Source organism: Strix uralensis, chromosome 6, assembly GCF_047716275.1.
Source record: "Strix uralensis isolate ZFMK-TIS-50842 chromosome 6, bStrUra1, whole genome shotgun sequence".
NCBI classification, from domain to species: Eukaryota; Metazoa; Chordata; class Aves; order Strigiformes; family Strigidae; genus Strix; species Strix uralensis.
The window spans coordinates 23,778,773-23,798,485 of record NC_133977.1 but is presented as its reverse complement, the minus strand read 5'-3'; the positions used below and the strand labels follow the sequence as shown (position 1 = coordinate 23,798,485).

At 38.4% G+C, this 19,713-nt stretch overlaps 2 protein-coding genes across 4 annotated transcripts; one reads left to right on the top strand and one right to left on the bottom strand.

Annotated features, from left to right (window-relative positions):
* Positions 1–1,055: 1,055 nt before the first annotated feature.
* On the bottom strand, positions 1,056–5,644 carry SPC25 (SPC25 component of NDC80 kinetochore complex). 2 transcript variants are annotated; one of them, XM_074873299.1, is made up of 7 exons: positions 5,501–5,644; positions 4,820–4,977; positions 4,666–4,731; positions 3,712–3,858; positions 3,453–3,557; positions 3,128–3,226; positions 1,056–2,197 (listed from the first exon to the last, which is right to left on the bottom strand). In XM_074873299.1, the coding sequence occupies exons 2-7, from the start codon at positions 4,971–4,973 to the stop codon at positions 2,064–2,066; spliced, it is 705 nt and encodes a 234-aa protein (XP_074729400.1). In that variant the 5' UTR covers positions 4,974–4,977; positions 5,501–5,644; the 3' UTR covers positions 1,056–2,063. The 2 variants fall into 2 exon arrangements, with proteins under 2 accessions (XP_074729400.1, XP_074729401.1); XM_074873300.1 differs by lacking the exon at positions 4,666–4,731.
* Positions 5,645–6,406: 762 nt separating this feature from the next.
* Positions 6,407–19,507, top strand: G6PC2 (glucose-6-phosphatase catalytic subunit 2). Of its 2 annotated transcripts, XM_074872290.1 has the most exons (6): positions 6,407–8,094; positions 13,167–13,240; positions 13,569–13,678; positions 16,129–16,240; positions 17,085–17,200; positions 18,386–19,507. In XM_074872290.1, the coding sequence occupies exons 2-6, from the start codon at positions 13,191–13,193 to the stop codon at positions 18,895–18,897; spliced, it is 900 nt and encodes a 299-aa protein (XP_074728391.1). In that variant the 5' UTR covers positions 6,407–8,094; positions 13,167–13,190; the 3' UTR covers positions 18,898–19,507. The 2 variants fall into 2 exon arrangements, with proteins under 2 accessions (XP_074728391.1, XP_074728390.1); XM_074872289.1 differs by lacking the exon at positions 6,407–8,094 and having other exon boundaries at positions 13,023–13,240.
* The last annotated feature ends 206 nt before the right edge of the window (positions 19,508–19,713 follow it).

Below are 19,713 nucleotides of genomic sequence, written 5' to 3'. Positions count from 1 at the left end.
ATAGCAAATTATGCCCTATAGGGAAGAAGAAATGGAAGGTTATCTGGTTTTGGAGCCAACATAGATTACTGGTTTTTGTTAAAATGCACTTCAGCTATCTTGTAGAAGGTTGAGTGCACAGTCTGTGCTGTCTCCAGCAAGTTGTACTGTTAAGTTTAGACAAACCAAGTGATTTAAAATACAGTTCACATCTGACTGGGCAATATTCTCAACTGTAGTAAGAGTATCTTGTCAGCATCACTAGCTTTAAACATGTTTAAAGGGCCAGGTCTTACATATTAAGAAGCTGATAAAGACACAGGAATAAAGGGCGAGGGGGGTATGTTTTGGTTTTTTGCCCAAGCATAAGATTATAGGCTGGGGCAAGAACAGTGAGTGCTGCTATAGTTGCATTACTAAATGGGAAGACCAACATCTGCACCAAATGCTGGTTTGGACAAGCTCTGGTCTGTCCTATGGACTACATAACGTTAACAGCAGGAACGCATTATGTATGCATCTCAGTTTCCTTCCAAAAGGAATGCAATTTACATTTGAGATGTGAACCAAAGTGGAGATTCACTCCAGAAGTCCACTCCTGATAAAAAAATTAAATGCTAATGTAGGTACATGCTATATAAAGAAATGAACTAGCATCTCACAGGAAAAACAGGGTTCAAAACACCTGTAAATAAGAGTGTCATTTTAAATAAATTTTCACTTCACAGAAAACATTCTGAGGTTTTATTTTTATTGAAAAACAAATTGGAACATTCTTCAAAAAGATATTTTAAGGGGTTGTTTTCATTATTTAGGAAATGCTAGAATTCCAAATACTTGTTGAATATTTTTACTCTTTACACTGTGTTTCATTTTTATGTAGATATTTGTGTTTTAAGAGGGATCATCATTAGCTTTCAATTCAAGTGGTCTTTTACTTCACTAGAATTTCCAGGACTGAATTTAGTAAGATTTTATTTGCACTACATTTTATTATCAAATGAGAGAACTTTTATTAGTTGTTGCAGCTGTCTATTTAAATATTTTGTGAAAAGGAAAAGGCTTTACAAATAAGATCAAAAAAGAATAACTTTAATCAAAGCCAAGTACTGCGGCAGGAATAGTCTTGATAAACTGGAAGATACACAGATGATTTATCTGTAACTACCATATTTCATACTTTAATACATTGTATTTCAGGCTTTGCTATGTCTTAAGATTTCCAGTGACAATGACAAATAGTCCTTCACTGCAACACTCTTTATGTAATAAAGCAAAATGACTAGTCTGTTCTAAAACATACCCAGTAAAGCACTAAAGCTAGAAATCTTATCAGTGTTACTCATTCACCACTGCAGTTCACGTTTCAGGCCAGCGTTTCTGCCCAGCTGGGTGTTCTGGGAGAGAGAGTTCTAGTTCAGGTCTCCAGGATTTCTCATCAAAACAACACAAAGTTCCTACTTGCTCCTATTAAGAGTTTTATTCAAGAACAGCATGCATGTCAAATGGTTTTGTTACTAACAACAGAAATAGGCATCTAGACAAGAATCTGAAATAGGCAGTAAAATACACAGTTTAACAGACCAAAACAACAATTTACATGTGTGAAAATGAGTGATAACACTGGAGAGTACAAGACAGGGTAAAAATTAAGATAGTGACCTGTAACATGGGTAACTGAAGTAATTGCTAAGCTCCAGTGGATTATTTTGGTAGGCTTCAGGCCTATTCCAACCCCATACAATCTGAAAGACACTTCTATACTTTTGGGAGACATAAGTTACAGAAAATACTTTATTTTTTATATCTTCCTGGGGTTCATTACAAATAGAGATCATTACATCATTAAGCTGCTTGCTACTGGATCAAAATTACATGTCTGGAGACATTCAATTAAGAAAGTAGTTGATTATACTGTCAGAAGAATGATCCAAAATGTCTCTATGACAGTGGACTAAAACACTGTTTTCATTTTTTTCCTTAACTTAGAAATTAGAGTAAGACATGAATAAATGCATACTGTCACAATACAGGAAGGAAAGAAGAGAGTGCTCTACAGCTAGAAAGAGAGATATAAGCTAGTTTTATGCAGACTGTTTATAAGTTAAAGCAGTGAAAGCTTTTCTGATGTTGGCAACAAACGCAGAAAAATTGTTAGTTTCTCTCACTTTGAGCTGGAACTCTGCTATACAGTCCAGAGGAGGGGTACAGGAAGTCACTAAAATGATACAAATTTTCAAAAGATTAGACTATATAAAAAAATTAATATTAGTGGTTTTCCATGCTTACGAAACACAAGTGTAGTGTTATCTTTGTATGTTTTAGCTTCCTCCAGTATTGTTTTTGAGTAGCCTATTAAATCATTTTCTTTCAGCAAAGACAAAACCTCAAAGAATACACAATTTTTTTGATTTCCAGACCTCCTACTCAGTGGTGTGCTCCTGCTTGAATTGTTACAGCAATTCCCAGTAATACATAGCCTGCTCAAAAATTGAAACACATTCCTAAACATTTTTGTTGCTCAGCAGGTTGGCAGATTGAAAACTGATGTAGACCAGCAACTTTTAACTTCAGCACAGTTCAGATTTGAATTAGTAAAAACAGAAATGTATTCAGTCCATACTTAGAAGCAGAGCAGAGCAACAGCAGCATCCGTGTAGAAGCTACTCAGCACAGTGCTCAGATTACCACTGCTGTTCTTCATAACCAAAGATCTGTATTGCAAAACCAGCTTTAAGATCTGAAAGGCTGTATGCCCGTACAAAAGAGAACGCTGGATTTCAAGTTTTAATCTTTCTCTTATGTTACTCAACTAGTTTCTACCCTCTAGGCCTCTCAACCAGATTGAATTATGACTGTCAGCATAAACACTCACTCTAGCATAAAGGGAAGAAGCAACAAACTACAGACTGAAGCATCTATCTCTGTACATCTCTCTCACCTGCTTGGCTGGATACAACTCCACAAATGGAGTGAAGATAAGCAGCTGTATTTTCATACAAAAAATATATTACCATTGCAAGATTTTTCATTCAGAAATTGGAAGAAAAACATTACAACTGAACTGCACTTCACACCTCTTCCCCCTTTTCAAAGGGGGCATCAGATTCTGTCCTCTTGCTTAATTAAGTATTCAAAATTCACATACCTTCATAATCTCCCTGTTCATTTATGGAGAGGGTAAACACATACGGCTTGTCAGGATCTTTGTGGTCAATGTGTCTGAATATAAACTGTAATTGTTCATCTAAAGCAAACACAAACAATTAACACCATTAACCTCTGCTGGAGTCACAATGATGACTAAAATCACAATATGAAGCTACAGTTTCAATTAATATTCTTAGTGCACTTAAAATTAAGCAACCCTGGTCTCTTTGAAAGACAAATGCATTTTAACATACCATATTTTGCCATTTGAGACAACACGTGACACACTGCATACGGAAACTGTGGAAACTACAGAAACTTACTGTGAATTCTGCGTATCTCCAATCCAAGCCTCTCTTCAAACAGTACTTTAGACTTGCACAGTCGTTCCACTCTCTCCTTAGTGGCTTTGTTTTTTGAAGATATTACTAGAATTTTAAAAGTCAACATAAATGTCAAAGTAAAAAGGTGAAACAAGCACATTTTAAAGAAAATTAGAACAGTAAAAAAGGCCATCAGGAGCAAGTGTTGAAAACAATTCCTCCTCTAGTTCAGAAAATCTACTTCTTATCCTTTGCTTACTTTCCTTTTTCTTCATCAACTCTTCTTTAAGCTCTTGGATGCTGTCAGTCAAGTCCTTCTTTTGCTCTTGTTCTTGATTTAGGTTAGATTTTATTTCTGTCAAATGCTCTTGATTTTCTGATATGCGTTGGCTCTGCAGCAGAATCTCTGAAAGGAGGCAACAAAATATGAACATATACAGTTGATTAATTAGGTCCCTGCTGTTTAGTACTTACCTACATAGTTTGAGATGACTTATTTGAATAAAACCTAGTGAAATACATGCTATCTCAGCTGAACAGAGAAGTCAGCATAACTATACTAAGAGCATCAAATAAAAGCTTACAGTGAAAGCTATTCAAAAGAGAAACTACAAAGTAGGGAGCTCCTCTGATGCATCATTCAGATGTAATTTGTTTCTGGTGCCAGCACTATATACATCTTCAAAGCAGGAAGATGTTGGATCCTGTCCAGACAAATAATTTGACAAAGCGAGGAATAAAAACACTGACTGATAGTAGAATTGCAATTATTTTTACTTGATGTTCTGAAGTTTAACTGCAAAATCCAGAGAAGTTAATCCTAGATTGATAGGCTAACTGTATTCTATTAGTAATATGGAAGAGACATAAGTAACCTCACAATGTTTAACTTTACGAAGCACTTTAACTTACGTTTCCGATTGCAGTCAGCAAGTTCTGATATTTTGTTGTTTTAAATACTTAAGCACCAAAACCACTATACAGAAAACTTTTACTAGACCTTTATCTTTTTGCACCGTCAGTGAAGTTTTCCAACAAATTGCTTTTGACTTGCAACTTACATCCTGTAACCAACCAAGTAAGTTTGGTTTTAATTGTCTTCATTCTGATGCTGTTATTTACCCTTTAAAATGTAAAGTTAAATATATTATTCAGCTGTATTAAGTTAATTTTAGAAATGTTAGACACACTAAAAAAAACCACCATACTGTACCATTGCTATACTCCTGAATTTTATCAATCATCAGGTCCCCTTCTTTCAGCTTCTTGGACCATTTCTCTGTAATTGAAAGTTATTTCAGTTATCTGAAGAAGTTTGATGATACCTTGGAAAAAGCAGAGGTAACAGGAACATAGAGCATTTTTACCTGAAAGTGCTTTTATGGATTCCTTGCATGAATCTCTCAGTGCTAAAGTCTGACTGATCTGTTCTGTGCCATAAATGCTTTTTATTTTGGTCCAAAAGTCTTTCATTTCTTTTTCAAATAGGATTATTTCATCTTCTGTCTTTACATTAGCCATAGCACTGCAAGAGACATGCAGGTGAATAAACACAGTGTCAAGACACACACGGCAGTCACAGCAGTTATAACTCACAGTTACAGGATAAACCTTCAGGGCTTCTTTTTATCCCCTTGGGTTGTTGTTAAAACCTCTTCCCACAAGTTGTTTTTGTTGCTACATTACCACGACAAGCAGTAACAGCAGGAGGTATGCTTCTTTCGCTACTTCACCAGCGATGGGTGAGCTGTGTCAGGAGGGTGCCCGGCGCTGCACCGTGCGCGGGACCGCCGCGCTCCCCACAGCCCTTCCCAGGGGCCCGGCAGCCCCCCGCCCTCCTGCCGCCGGGGCACCCCCACCCCTTCGCCGTCCTCCCACGGGGCTCCCACCCAGCTGGGGCCCTCTCCCCACGCTCCCAGCCCGGGCCGAGGGGCGGATGGGGAGCTTCCCCCTTCCCCGCCCGGCGAGACGGCTGACGGTGCCCGCCGAGCCCGACCCGGGCAGCGGGACAGGGCGAGAAGCGGTGCACCGAGGCCACCCGTACCCACCAGCTTTCAAACCGCCGGCGCCTTCCCGCCTCCCCAACGGCCGCTTTCTAACTGGGCACCCCCGCTCGGCCGCCTCGCAACAAGCGTGCCGCTGATTGGCTCGGCCGTGTTTCCTGCCGCGCCTGGAGCCGCAGGGCGCGCCGGGAGCTGCCGGCGCCGTCACTGTCACTGCGGTAACGGTTGCTCCGGGGCGAGGCGGAGCCGCCGTGATGGGCGAAGGCGGGCGGCGCTCCGGGATACCTCGGGGCTTGCGGGGGCGGCCGGTGCCGGTGCCGCGAGAGAGAGGCGGCTGCGGGCCGCTCTCCCTGCGCTGGGAAGTGCCTGTTGGGATCCAGACGCTTTCCCAGGGGCTCTTAAGAGGGCGGTAGCTGGGCTGCGCGCAGGCCTGGGAGCGGGGCCGCCGGGCAGCGGGGACGGGCGTGGGGCGCTTTGTGCTACTCACTGTTCCGGGCTGAGTGAAAGCTAGGCAGCAGGAGAGCTGCTTTACACTCCTCTGGCGCTAGAACATGTTTCCAGTGTCTGCTTTATTCACGGAACATGCTGGGGTAACCTAGTCGTGAGTTCTATGACACTCCTGAATTGCCTTTTCATTCCCACTCCTGAATTGCCTTTTCATTCCCCAAGCCTGAATTCTCTCGTGAGTGTGGAACTATTTACCTGTCTTTACGATAGCTAAATCATAAAATTTTACCTTTTACGGGAGATCTGTGTGATGGGAGACTGACATGCAGAGGTAATTGCAGCCCTTTTTGCTATGAACAAAAAGACAATACAGCAGCTCCACCTGTGCTCAGTCAAACAATTGCCATAGCCTCTGTCATCATGGATGTCCTTACAATGCTCTGCCTAATTTTTCTCCAGTTGGGTATATTCCCTTTTGGCTCCGTATAAGCACTAGCTTGTGATCCCAGGTGCCAGCCTTCAGTTTGTCATGGAAGCTACTCACTAATAATTTTGTTACTAGAGCTAAGGAATTTATGCTAGCTTTAGTTTACTTCAGTGCTATTTAGATGATTTCAGAGCAATGTAAACTTGGTAAAGCTTGAGAATTGCTGTCAGGCCATTAATTACTTTTCTTCCCCACACCGGACCCAAAGCAAAGTCTGAGCTGAGACCACCAAGTATTAGTTGCATTATTCTTGTATAAACTGTTACTCCTGGTGGGTAGCACTTCTACCCAGCTGTATTTTTATCTCATTTGACTGGGACACCTCCAGATTTCACAGTTTCCTCAACTTTAGTTGTAAAACTAATTGTTAGATCACTGGTTTTTATCTGCTTCAGATTGAAATGTACAGAAGTTGGGCTGGTTCAAGAATGATTACCTAGCCACATATAAATTTGGGCATTATGGAGCCTATACCTTATAGCCTTTTTTAACTAGGACCATTTCTGTCTTTTTCCCAATCAGACCTTAAACCTAGGTGAACGCTGCCAGTATAAAGTTTAAAAGTTGCCCCTGACATTGCTAGCCTTTGTTATTTGAGCTCATAACTTTTTGAATACACAATTTTCTCAGCCCTTGGAGTTTAGCAAATACAAGTTCAGCTAATTTAAACAAATCCTGAATTCTAATCTGTAATCTTTTGGTGGGTTGTGCAGTCTGGTTTCTTTTGAATCCGTCTGTTAGCATAGATAATAGGCTCACCCCACAGTAGCTGGCACTAGCTCCAAAATGTTAGGTTTTTTTCATCAGTAAAATTTCTCTAGATTTCCTTTGGTTTAGACTTTCACCAGCCAAAGACTAAATATAGCCCATGACACTTACTAGCACAATCCATACCTTAATTGATCTTTTTTTTTCCTGACTGATTTGGGAGACCTTTCTCAGAGTTTTCTAGAGACATGAGCTTACAGTATAACCTATCCTCAACCTTACTTTCCCACTACAAACTCTCCCCATAATCAGCTTACCAACTGTATGTTTAAATGAAGCATGGTGTTTTTAGCAGGTACTAGTTTTCTGTTCAAACTCACAGCCCTTACTAACCACAAACAGAAATGCGGCCTTATGACCCAAACTAGCACAGGTCATATGTTTCTTAAATCCTCTGTTACGTCTGAGTTGAGAGGTTCCATAGTGAGAAATGCTGGCACCTGACCTTACCGTACAGCCCAGACACTTATTCTGAAATGTTTTTTTCTAAGTGTCTGTCATAGCAAGGCACAAGGTAGTCATGATTGGAAGTAAGTTTCAACAGCAATTTACCTTGTTTCTAGCACTATGAGCTTTGCTGGAGACAATGTAATTGTACCAGGTACCCCTTTTCTGCATTTGCCAGCTCTTCATGGGTTTCTTTGTAACCCTAGGCTACTGGGTTAAACTTAAGGTTCTGAGATGTACAACGACAGCAGCATGGTGACAGTTAACCAGCAATCAAACTGAAGGGCAGGCTGTTGCCAACAAAGGTCTGTTGCTTTATTTATTGCTAGCTCAAAGTCCGTACTGGGCTATTCCAGTGCCGGGTTAATGGGTAGTGCAGAGCTCTATTTCAGGGTTAGAGAGCTACTGCAGCTTTGGTGGAAACTGCTAAGGGAAGGAACACAAAATTGAAGAGCTGGTGCTGATAAACAGACTGGGCTTCTCTTGGCAGGTTTCTAACTTCACTGGGCTATGGTTGGTGTGGGGCTGGTTTCAGTGATTAGAGAATGGCAATAAATAAAGCAGTGATCTTATTGGAAAGGGAACAAAAAAAATGCAGTGGAGATTGTTGCCCTTATGTGTCCAGACTCCATTTCTGCTTGCAGTTTATGGAACTTGGCAGATTTTTATTCACTGTTAAACTCTAGGTTGCTTGTAATTTCTAAAATGTAGCTCCTCATACTTAAAATTGTAATAACTAGAATTCTTTAGATGTGCTTTTGTCATTAACATGCCAGAATTATATTCCATGCATTGTTCGTATCGTTTACACTGTTACACATACAAACACACAGGAATACAAACAAGTACTAAGATCTGGCAGTTATTGTTATATTGCAAATGTGAGGTTTGTTAGTTTCCTGTATGTGCGTAGTTAACTTTATAGCAAGAAATAACAACAGTGTAGTAACTATGAAAGATTAGATTAATAAAGTGGCAGAACCAAGAGAAAGTAACTGGTTCATGTTAGCATTTGCTAAACATCTATTCCTCAGTCCAGCACTAAAGAAGCCTGACCTTAGCTAGGGCTGCCTGGGTGCAGTGAGGAATGCTTAAGGGGATGAAATATGGAAAGAAAGAAAGAAAGAAAGAAAGAAAGAAAGAAAGAAAGAAAGAAAGAAAGAAAGAAAGAAAGAAAGAAAGAAAGAAAGAAAGAAAGAAAGAAAGAAAGAAAGAAAGAAAGAAAGAAAGAAAGAAAGAAAGAAAGAAAGAAAGAAAGAAAGAAAGAAAGAAAGAAAGAAAGGAAGGAAGGAAGGAAGGAAGGAAGAAAGGAAGGAAGGAAGAAAGGAAGGAAGAAAGGAAGGAAGGAAGGAAGAAAGGAAGGAAGGAAGAAAGGAAGGAAGGAAGGAAGAAAGGAAGGAAGGAAGAAAGGAAGGAAGAAAGGAAGAAAGAAAGAGCTTCTTGAAAGATTCTCCTCCTAAACCTAAAATTTAGATGTATCTTTTCAGTTTTCCATTTGGAAAATATTCATACCTAAGAGAATAGCTGTCGGTTGTTGTACACAGTGTCTACTTGTGAACTGACTAAATTGCTAGTTAATCCTTGTAGCTGGTCCACTGCCAATGAAAACACTGATGTGGAAATTAATCTTATTGTTCAATTAACTAAGCATAATGTACCAGAAAGTTAGGCCCAGTACATAGGCCTCCATTAACAGTGTTCTAGAAAATGTTTGCTTTGATGGCTTTTCTTTCCCTTGCAAACATTTGCTTAACAACATCTGATATCCGTTATGTAATATTTGCTCTAATATGTAGGTGTAAAGTAGGTGTAAACATTTTATCCTCCCTTCAGCATGATTCTCATTTCTACATTATTGCAAAGAATATATAAAGTTTTGAATGGTCTCTGGTTTTGTATGTCTTGTAAAATAAAATAAATCTTGAAAATATAAATAAATTTAAAACTTTATAAGAACAGATAGCCTTTTAAAGGTTTTTGCTTTGCACTAAGAACTCATTTGATCATGTGAAGGCCAAACCTTGGTTCTGTAATATCAAAACAAGACAGAACTTTGATTAAAAAACTTAATTGCATACACATTGTGACCATTTTGTACAGATAACTAGTTTTCCTTGCAATTCCACATATTAAAATACAGCAAATAGTTTTATTTCATATATTATCTCAAGCGACTTTGAAATACTAAGCACATTACAGAAGAATTTTGCAGTACTTTGCATAGAGAAAGAGGGGGAAAAATTATTGAGGAAGTAGGTCTCCTTTGTTAGTTTAAATGAGTTATTAAACATAGTATTTCAAGCGATGTTTTGCCATCTTTTCTCTGCTGGCTACTAGACCTAGGAAAGTTTTAGCGTCTCTGACTTTTATAGGTTGCCAAATATCACAGGCAGGACAAGAGGTGACTCACATGTCAACTGTTGATTGTCTTTTGGATGAAGCAGGATCATGAGTGGTTCCAGGCACAATGAGAACATCCCCTGAACTGCCTCTCTCACAGAAACCTGCTTACCAGTTCCAAAAACTTCCCGTTTTCTGTTTTGTAGACTGTGGATTTGTGGTTGGGTTTTTTTTTTTTTGAAACATCTTTTAGAAACATGACTCCTCAGGTATGTCTAAGATGTGGATGTAGGAGCTTCTGAAACAGTCAGAAAGAATGTAGGAGAAAATTAAAGCTTATTGATGCTTGCTGTTAGCTGTTATCTTCATCAAGTCTAAGGTGCTTATCTTTCTATCTAAGCAGAAAGATAATTAGCAGCATATGAATCAGCAGCAAAATCTTTAAAAGGAAAATTAATATCAGGAGGCCTTTAACATTTATACTAAAAGAGGTTACTTTACTGAAATGTTGCCAAGACATACCTTCAAACATTGTATTAACAAGGTTTCTGGAGAACCAAAGTGTGCCTGAGTGGTTCTGTCTGAAGAAGAGTTCAGCCTGAGCAGATGCAGCACTATCCCAGTGGGTAACATGGGTGGGTATTTTTATATTTATAAATAAAATAAACATACAAAAAGTTATTACAATGGTTCTTACATCCCACCTCAGAGAGGCAATTTTTCTGATACAATTGAATAACAATGGTGACATTAAAGAGGGACTGAAAGGTGATTTATTTTATTACTCGGTAGACTCTCCTGAGGACATTAAATTGTATCTTGTTGGAAACTTACTTATTGCTAAATATTTTTATCGTAATAGAACAATACTTATATCAATTTAACCTCATTTCAATTGCTGATCCAACTAAATACTAGGAGATGGCTGTTACTCAGCCCCTAACTGACTTGACATTTACACTCATGTTTAAAGCTAATTATTCTTTATAAACTAGACTGAAAAACAGAAGAAAACCTCAGATTCTTCACATTTTTGCATACTAAATCGAGACATGTATAGAAGAGTGATTTTTATTGTTGTTATTGTAAGTCCTACTTATCTTTAAAAGAGAGATACTTTTGAAAGAAAAAAAAAGGTGTAGCAAAAGGACATTTTCTTTAGTAATAAGGTATAATAAGTTATTTGAGATGTTTAGGGAGATGTTTCTAAACAAGTAAGTTTTGGGGAAAGAACTGGGAGAGGGAAAATTAATTCCATCAGTTCATTTATATGTCCTTACTGGACACCCTGAAAAGCTATAAGCTACATGGCTTAGCAAGAAACAAACCTCCCCAGATATTTGCAGCTAAAAAGCTAGGAAATATTTATCATTGTAATATCCTGAAATTCTGGTTTTGGAAGGGGTTTTTTTGAAATCAGGTGAGACCAGTTGAAGTGAATAATTCAGTTAATGTACAGAAAAATATTATAGTTGTTATTCAAGAAACAGTGCATAGAATTTTAAATCTCTCTTTAAGGTTTTCTGCATGGCTCAATGCAACTGGTAGCAATAAACATACAGGATTTAAATCTGCTAAAAAGTTTCTAAAAACAAACTATTAATAGCTAAAGTAAATGTGAGTAGCTAAAGTAAATGTGAGATTGTGTCAGGAAGAGAGGTCTTCTAAGTCCATTTAATTGTCATGCCTTATTTGTTGAATTTATTTAATGTTTCCATGTGACTTCCCTGACCACACAGCATAAAGCCCTGTTAAGCCGTTAAGTCTCTCTTCAGCAAAAACAGTTAAGTAGTTCATATCTTTGTCTCCACAGCTTGTATAGTTTAGCTTTAAGTGCCATGAAGAAAGCAGAAATGCATATATACAGCTGCTTTTGTTTTCTGATTTTAATTGTTTCAGGTACATAGATAATCTTTAATAGAAGATATGAATATGTCTGAATATTAGAGCCTGATAAAGAACTGAAGTTTTCCTCTTGCTGCTCTGATGATGTCAGATGATGGCATCATCAGACTTTTGGTATCCATTTAATCTCTTGTGGAAAAAAGTTTTCCTTGTAGCCAGCTCACAAATGAACATCATTTTTTCCTATGCTCAATAACTAGTACTCTTAGCATCCTGCTACCTAGCAGAATCTTGGTTTCCTCTTGGCTGTTTGCCCTGGGGAACTCAAGTGCTTTACTTGGGAATACTTCAGGGAAATATTCGCAATCAACCTTGCTTTGGTTTGTGAAGCAGGTCTCATTTCTGCTAGGCTGGGGAGCAAGAAGGGGGCTGCAGCAGGTCAGGCTTCAGCTCCTCCCGGCAGAGGTGTGTAGGACTTGCCTCATGTAAGTAATGCATGAGAATGGCAGTGCTGAATGAGATGACTCGGAGACGAAGCTTCATCTGCCTTATGCCCTGGATTAACATGGCCTCTTGTATGAAGGAAACAATTGTTTTCCAGTGCTTTGAGAATATCGCTGCTTTAAAAATGAATCTAGAGCTCAACAGCAATGTTGATGTATGGTTGCATTTTCCATGACTGAAAATGTGTTGTGCAAAGTGTTAGATGCAGCATGGTAGCCAAATTCTATTTCAAAGTGAAATGCACAGCTTTAATGACAGTTCTGCAAAGACCAATTATTTGTGTATTCTTTCTATCCTTTATACAGGCAACACTTAATGAAGTATACACATTACTAATGTCCATCCTGCAGAGAAATGAACTGTGAAAAAATTCAAGCAAACATGTTCCAACTGTTCATACAAAGGATTGCATAAGTCACACGCTGTGTTTCCACAAAACTTTCCCCACAATTTGCTGCTGCTCAGCATGTACTTCACTTAGTTTCCTCCAATTAAAATTTGCAAACAGAAAAGCTTTCCAGTGCTAAGAGACTCGTGTGCTTTCCTGGAGATTTGGAGCCACGTGTTCCAGGAATGGCTGGGTACACCACACCGATACAATATAAAGGCAACGTCAATCACCTTCTCTCACTTTTTAATAGCTCCCCTCCATGGTTCTCAGTCTCCATCACTAGAAATTTAAGATTAAAGGAACTTTACTATCTTTCAAGTACAGTTTAATCCATTAAGATGGATCTCCTTCATAGCAATGGCGTGCTTATCATTCAGCATTTACAGAGGGACTACAGGGCTTACCAGGATTTCCTTAATTTTATGTCACATGTTGGCGATCCCCGGAATATATTCTCAATTTATTTTCCTCTTTGGTTTCAGCTCAACCAAGTGGTTGGTACTAAAATGATATGGGTGGCAGTCATTGGTGATTGGTTCAACCTCATATTTAAATGGTAAGAAGTTGGATTTATTTTAAAATTTGGTATTTTTAATGATGGTTACTATATGTGCCTCAGGTTTAGAAAACTTTCTTTGAAAAATGTGCTAGTAGACTTTCCCCTGTAATTATAAAACAGGAATTCAGAATGAAGATATTTAAGATATGTTTGAAATGACATTTTGATAAGACAAGAAGAACCTATAGAACTATTATAGAATAGTTTTGGTAATATAGCTCTTCATATTCATCGTAAGATTATTTATCATGCTTTGCTGAGGCCTTCTTACATAAAAATATTTTTATTGCATTTCTGCTTCATTTTATTTTGTTTTTTTTGTCAGGATTTTATTTGGCCATCGCCCATACTGGTGGGTGCAAGAAACAATGATATATCCCAATCAGTCAAGCCCATGCCTTGAACAGTTTCCTATAACATGTGAAACTGGACCAGGTAAGAAACATCGGAGATTACGTTGGTACATTTAATAAAGATAGTGGCTTTTGGGGGAAGAGGATGTGACCTATGAAGATCTTATATGATACGTGAATGTCAGAGCTCATGTTTAAAATAACACCAAAACACAGGAAGAGAAAAAGGAAGAAAAAAAATGTGACAGTTATTTGATTGCTGTATGGCAAGAATGTTTACTTCATTGCCTTTAAACTATGCAAGGGAGGAGAATTTGCTATAAAATAACTCCTACTAGAATGAACCAGCATATTGGAGAGGAATTCTCACAAAACTTGTGTCACAGGTTCAGAATGTGATTCACCTGCTCTGTGAGGTCACTTCTAAGAACAGTTGCAGTGTCAATGACATCAGCTTGGGGAGAGAAATTCCACATTGTTTAAGAGTGTTCCGAAACAGAGCAGGGGGCTGTTGAGTTTGCAGGCTTGTGCACTATTGCAAGAATTATTCAAACCACAAAAACTAGTAGGTGGTTCAGTGTAAATAACAATAGTATCAACAATTGATCATGTAATGTATCACAAGTGGAAAATGGAACCTCTCTTCCCAGAACCAGACACTGACACTGAATGTGTGGGAGGGGTATGTGTACAAATATATGGAAAAATAATTTTCCTTAAAAAAATATACCTTATCAATGTATTTTCACTTTTTTATCTCACTGTCTTCTCTGTGGAACTCAAATGCAATACTACTGAAGTTAAACAAGCTTGTGCAACCCTAATATGTGAGATAAGGTAAACTTGCTTGGAGCTAACTGACTGAATTTAGTTTAATTCATCCTACAAGAAAATATTGACTGTGGAAATGAATGTGCTTTGTGCCTCGTCAATGCCGCTGCAAGTTTTTAAGTGGTTTGCAGAGCTGTATTTTGTGAACAATTTGTGCATTATATCCCATTGTAATTTTGAATGAAAAGCTTAAGCCCTTGTATCAGGCAGGATTTAATAATGGCTGGTCTATATGTGATCTGCAGTCTGTTTCAAGTGAATTCATTTAGGACCTAACCCAAAGTATTAAAGTCCTTCAGATCTTTTCAAAGGCCTTCAGAACTGAGCCTGTTCAGCACCATGTAGTTCCAAGCCCTGGCTAAGGAACTAGTCCATGTGTTTCATTTTGATTCATTGAACCAGAAGGCCTTTCTTCCTGTTACTTTCTTCGTGAAGTAACAAGTCATTCCTGTTTCTGTCCAGTGGATACCACTGTCATATTGGTTCCATATTTGCACTTATAATTACCACATTTTCTCCTACCTCCAGATTTGCCCTTGACCATCAACAATATCTGTCACTCACCTGTTTCTCATTAACAAGAGGCGGTGCAGTCAGTGCAGCTGTTAGGTGCACACAGTCATTGTGTGAGCTTACGTGCTACTTCACACACTTTTAAAATATGCAGTTTATGTGCAAAGATTAGCGAAGCAGCCACAGACATGAGAAAGGCATATCCAGATACAGCTAGGATAGCCTGAACCCCAAATTCTGTGGCTCAACAAAAGGGAAAGCTGAGGGAACTGTTTATATGACTACATGGCAAGCAATCTAGGACCTGAATTTGATTTTTACTACTGGAATGAACTGAACTAAAACCCTGCAACCATCTTTTCTTTGGTATTTGTAAGGTTTTAAGAACATAAACCTTAAGGTGGAATTTATGCACTTTCTAGTAGGTAGTTTGCAGATGAACTATGAAACATTTTTCCTAGATGACAACAAAGAGAAGCTTTCCCAATGCTGATATACAAAATTTTGGTTTCCTTATCAGTGACATTTGTTCTGTTGTGAGGTTTAGAAGTGTACATCTGTTACAAAATTAACAAAAAGTTGGTAGTGTGACTACTGACGATACTGCCAAGCAGAATATGGAAAATGAGTGCAGGGAGACAGAAGACATTGTGTTTGTCCTCCCCAGACATTTCTGCTTTGCTGCTTCACTGAAATATTCTTTTGTCTTGCAAACTACTGTATAGTGCTGGGTCATAACACACTCTTCAGACAAAATTATTTCTGCCAGCAAAATAATCCTGTCCCTTTTACTTCTCTTCTGTCTCATCTGATCCTCATATATATGGTCTACATTACATGCTACAGCCCTAAGAGAGCCCTAGATGCTCTATTTTTAAAATCACAATCCAAATGTAAGTAATGGAAAAATACTATGTTTTCCAGTCAAGATACTAGCTCACACCAATATAAGATGGTTAAGCTGTTACCTACTTGATTTCAGACAAATATTCTGGATTCCGTATAGATGAGTCTTCTGAAAAATTCATATTGAGAAAATTAACTTTTGAGAAGCAGTTGACATTCTTTCAGCCTTTGTTAACCATTTCTTTTTAAATGATTAGGTGTCTGAGTGACTGCCAGTAGACATTTTCTATACGACAAATGTTACAGTCATAAGTTTGAATATTTCCTTTTTGTTTTTACTAGGAAGCCCATCTGGACATGCCATGGGATCTTCCTGTGTCTGGTATGTAATGGTCACAGCAGCTCTTAGCTACACAGTTAGATGGAAAGATAAATCAGCAGTTACCCTTCACAGGTCAGTGTCTTTCCATTATTCTAATTCATACAGATATTTCTTTATATACATGCTATGTTTTTAATGGGCTTATTTTAACCAAATATTCATAGTCTGTTCTGTCCAGTTTGTAAAAAAACTCCACCCTTTATTATGATCTACTTCAGCTGAAGAAAAAGAGTATTAAGAGGATTTATCCATTTGTATGGGTTGATATTTTAACTTACAGTCATTGCATACAATATCTCTCATTCTGCTCCTATTAAAGGTCATGTCATGTCTTCAGTGTTGGAAATTTTGAGTTCTATTAATTGTCTTTATGAGTTGGATCTTGTGCTTAGCACATAAATTTACTGCTTTGATGATAGTCTTTGCCCCCTTTTTAAAACAAATGCGCATAATGTTGGCAAAGTTCAGTGTAAGATGTTACCAAGCTCTGTGGGGAAGTCTTATAATTGCTTTGATGGCTGTTCTTTTCAAGCCTGATAAGGCTGTTTCCATATTATGTGAATTTTTTCACCAAATAATGGAACTTTTGCATTTAAATCTGACTTCATGATAAGAAATATGTTTAAGGTACTAGTGCTATTTTAACTTGCCACTGATGATTTTCATCGCTAAAACCAGGGTGATGTCTTGGACGTGAAACTACTGAGGTCTGTTCCTACAGCCCTAGATGTGGCTGCAAGAGCAACCACTCTTGCTAATGTTGTAGTACTGACTTCCAGTTTTTAATCATCTGAATCTAAACTTCTCTCCTTGTAAACCTCTGCTTGTTAAAAATACAAGCCTGACATGAAGGGGCCTGGTGTAAATAACTGGGTGAAATGTCTTAATTTTTAATCATCTTCCTTTTCCTTCTTAGACTGACATGGTCATTCCTCTGGAGTATTTTTTGGATTATCCAGATCAGTGTGTGCATCTCGAGAGTATTCATAGCAACACATTTCCCTCATCAAGTTATTCTCGGAGTATTTGCTGGTAATGCTGCTATTTTTTCTTTTCAACATATACGCAAAATCTGAAAAAAGTGAAATATGAGAAAAGGCAAGAGATTTTTAGTAGTGCTACTCAGCTTGCAGCTCTAGTGGTGCTCTCACTCTCTGGAAGATCAAGGATTTGATGATAATCCAAAGGTAAAATTTGCAAGGTAGTATGTATCTGCTGTCTTTGTAATTCACACAGGGAGTGAGCCCTTGTCCATGTGCCACTTGGCACTGACTGCATTACAGCTGCACTGCCACAGACTAGTGCTATCAGGTTTTTACTGACTGCATCTGGTCTTTATCTGTGCTGCCTGTGTGGAAGAGATCAGAGAGGAAGTTGCCTCTGTATGGCCCTGACCTGTCTTCTCAGGAGGAAGCTATCTGGTTGACTTCAAATGGTCTCCAGGTGCAAACTAGTATGTGTGCAGTGTGAACAGACACGGGGCCAGAGACCTGGGGCAACACAGAAAAAAAGGTACATTAGCAGTGCAAACTCCCCAGGGTGACTTAAGAAGCTAAAGTACATTTTTCAGAGTTACTTAAGCATGTTACAAACTGGTATTTAGGGAGTTCAAACTCTGAACAATCTCTCTAGTATCTATCTGGTTTTAAGGAGGGCGACCAGAGTGTTGAGTGGGGGCTGCCTGCTCCCATTCTCTTTCACGGATGCAGAGCAGCCTGGGCAGCACTGGCTAACAGCTTGCTGTCCAGCTCTCCCTTTTCACAACCAGGATAAAATGAGTTAGAAAAAAGCTAAGTGTGTTCTGTGTCTTTTCCTTCAACACTCAAAGCTTGTGTGGGAACTGGTATTGAATTCTGCATTGCTGGGCCCAGAGTGAGGGACTCTTTTGGAAGAGGAATGTTCTAGTTTACATCTAATCTTTGATAGGTTATCATCTGGGTGATGCAGTCAGGCCTAAGGTATGCCTCATATCAAAACCATGTAGTGCTTGGTATTTAATTTATTTTTTCCCAAATTAGCAGTTCTGAGCAGGACAAAAGGTTTTGTAATGTACTACAGAAGTTGTAAATTGTGTGTGCGTATGTGTATAAATATATATATTTTATATAGACACATTTTTCTGTCTTCAAAAGTCAAATTCCACAGGGGCACTTTAAAAAGTGATTCTTCTAAGTACGAGTGTGTTATCCTTTGTAACACTGAGTTTCTAATCCACAGGCATTCTTGTGGCAGCAGCATTTGAGCACACCCCTGCTATTCAGACAGCAAGCTTGAGAATGTACATCAAGACAAACTTGTTTCTTTTCATCTTTGCCCTTGGCTTTTATCTAGTCCTCAAACTTCTTGACATTGACTTGCTGTGGTCTGTTCCAAAGGCCAAGAAGTGGTGTGCCAACCCAGACTGGATAAACATTGACACAACTCCCTTTGCTGGACTGGTGAGGAATTTAGGTGCACTCTTTGGCTTAGGTCTCGGAATTAATTCTGAAATGTTCATCACAAGCTGCAAAGGTAAAAATAGCTGTAAGATAAGTTTTCGCATATTGTGTATAGCTGCTTCTTTAGCTACACTGCAGCTGTATAATTTCATTAAGATACCTACTCATACTGAGTATTTGTTCTACATTTTCTCTTTTTGTAAGAGTGCAGCTATGCCTCTGACTGTAGTTGCCTTGGTTCCATACTGTGTTCACTCGTTAATGAGGACAACTGAAAAGAAACTTAATTAGATAAAAGTTCCAAATGGTTAGTGATGTGGGGATGGATATGAACTGTTCAAGAACCCTTCGCAAAGGCAGTTTTGCTAACTCATTTTAACCAAGGGGGATGCTACTGCATCTTTGATGTGCTCCTGGTAAGTAACCAGTACATCCAAAATCAGTACATTCAAGAATGAGTTTGGCAGCTCAGAAATATTAATTGCTGATTTTATTCCTAGAAATATTGCAACCACTCTGCAGTATGGTTAGAAATGACCCAATACTCTGGGTCATAACAAAGTTTTAAAGTATAATCAACCCATTTTATTTAGCTACTTGGTGGTTTTTTAGTTCTGTCCATCTCCAGCTAGATGGTGCTTCAAGCCTCAGTTGTACATAGTGATAGTCAATATTTAATTTTTTTATATATAGATACTGTGTGTTAAACTGCTAGATAATGGTGTGACAGTATCACACCACCTACAACTGTACAGCTGTACCCAGGCACTGTGAAAAAGGCCAGCATAGTTATAAAGAAGGCTTTAGATTTAACTTATTGAGCTTCCTGAGCAAAACAGCTTCTGATTAGGCCAGATGAGAAAAAAATAAAAGTTTATTTCAATTACACTCTGTAGAATATATTTTTGCATTACTGTGTGGTTTTTGTCATTTTTTTGGAAAGTGGTCACATAAATCATGAATGATACAGATTACCCCTTTGATAATGAAAAGGCATAAATATGGTGTAACAAATCTTTGGGTTCTGTGCATCTACACAGAGCAACAAATGAAGGAAGTTGTCAATAATGAAATTATCTCAGCATATCGCCTCAAGAACGTTGTTCA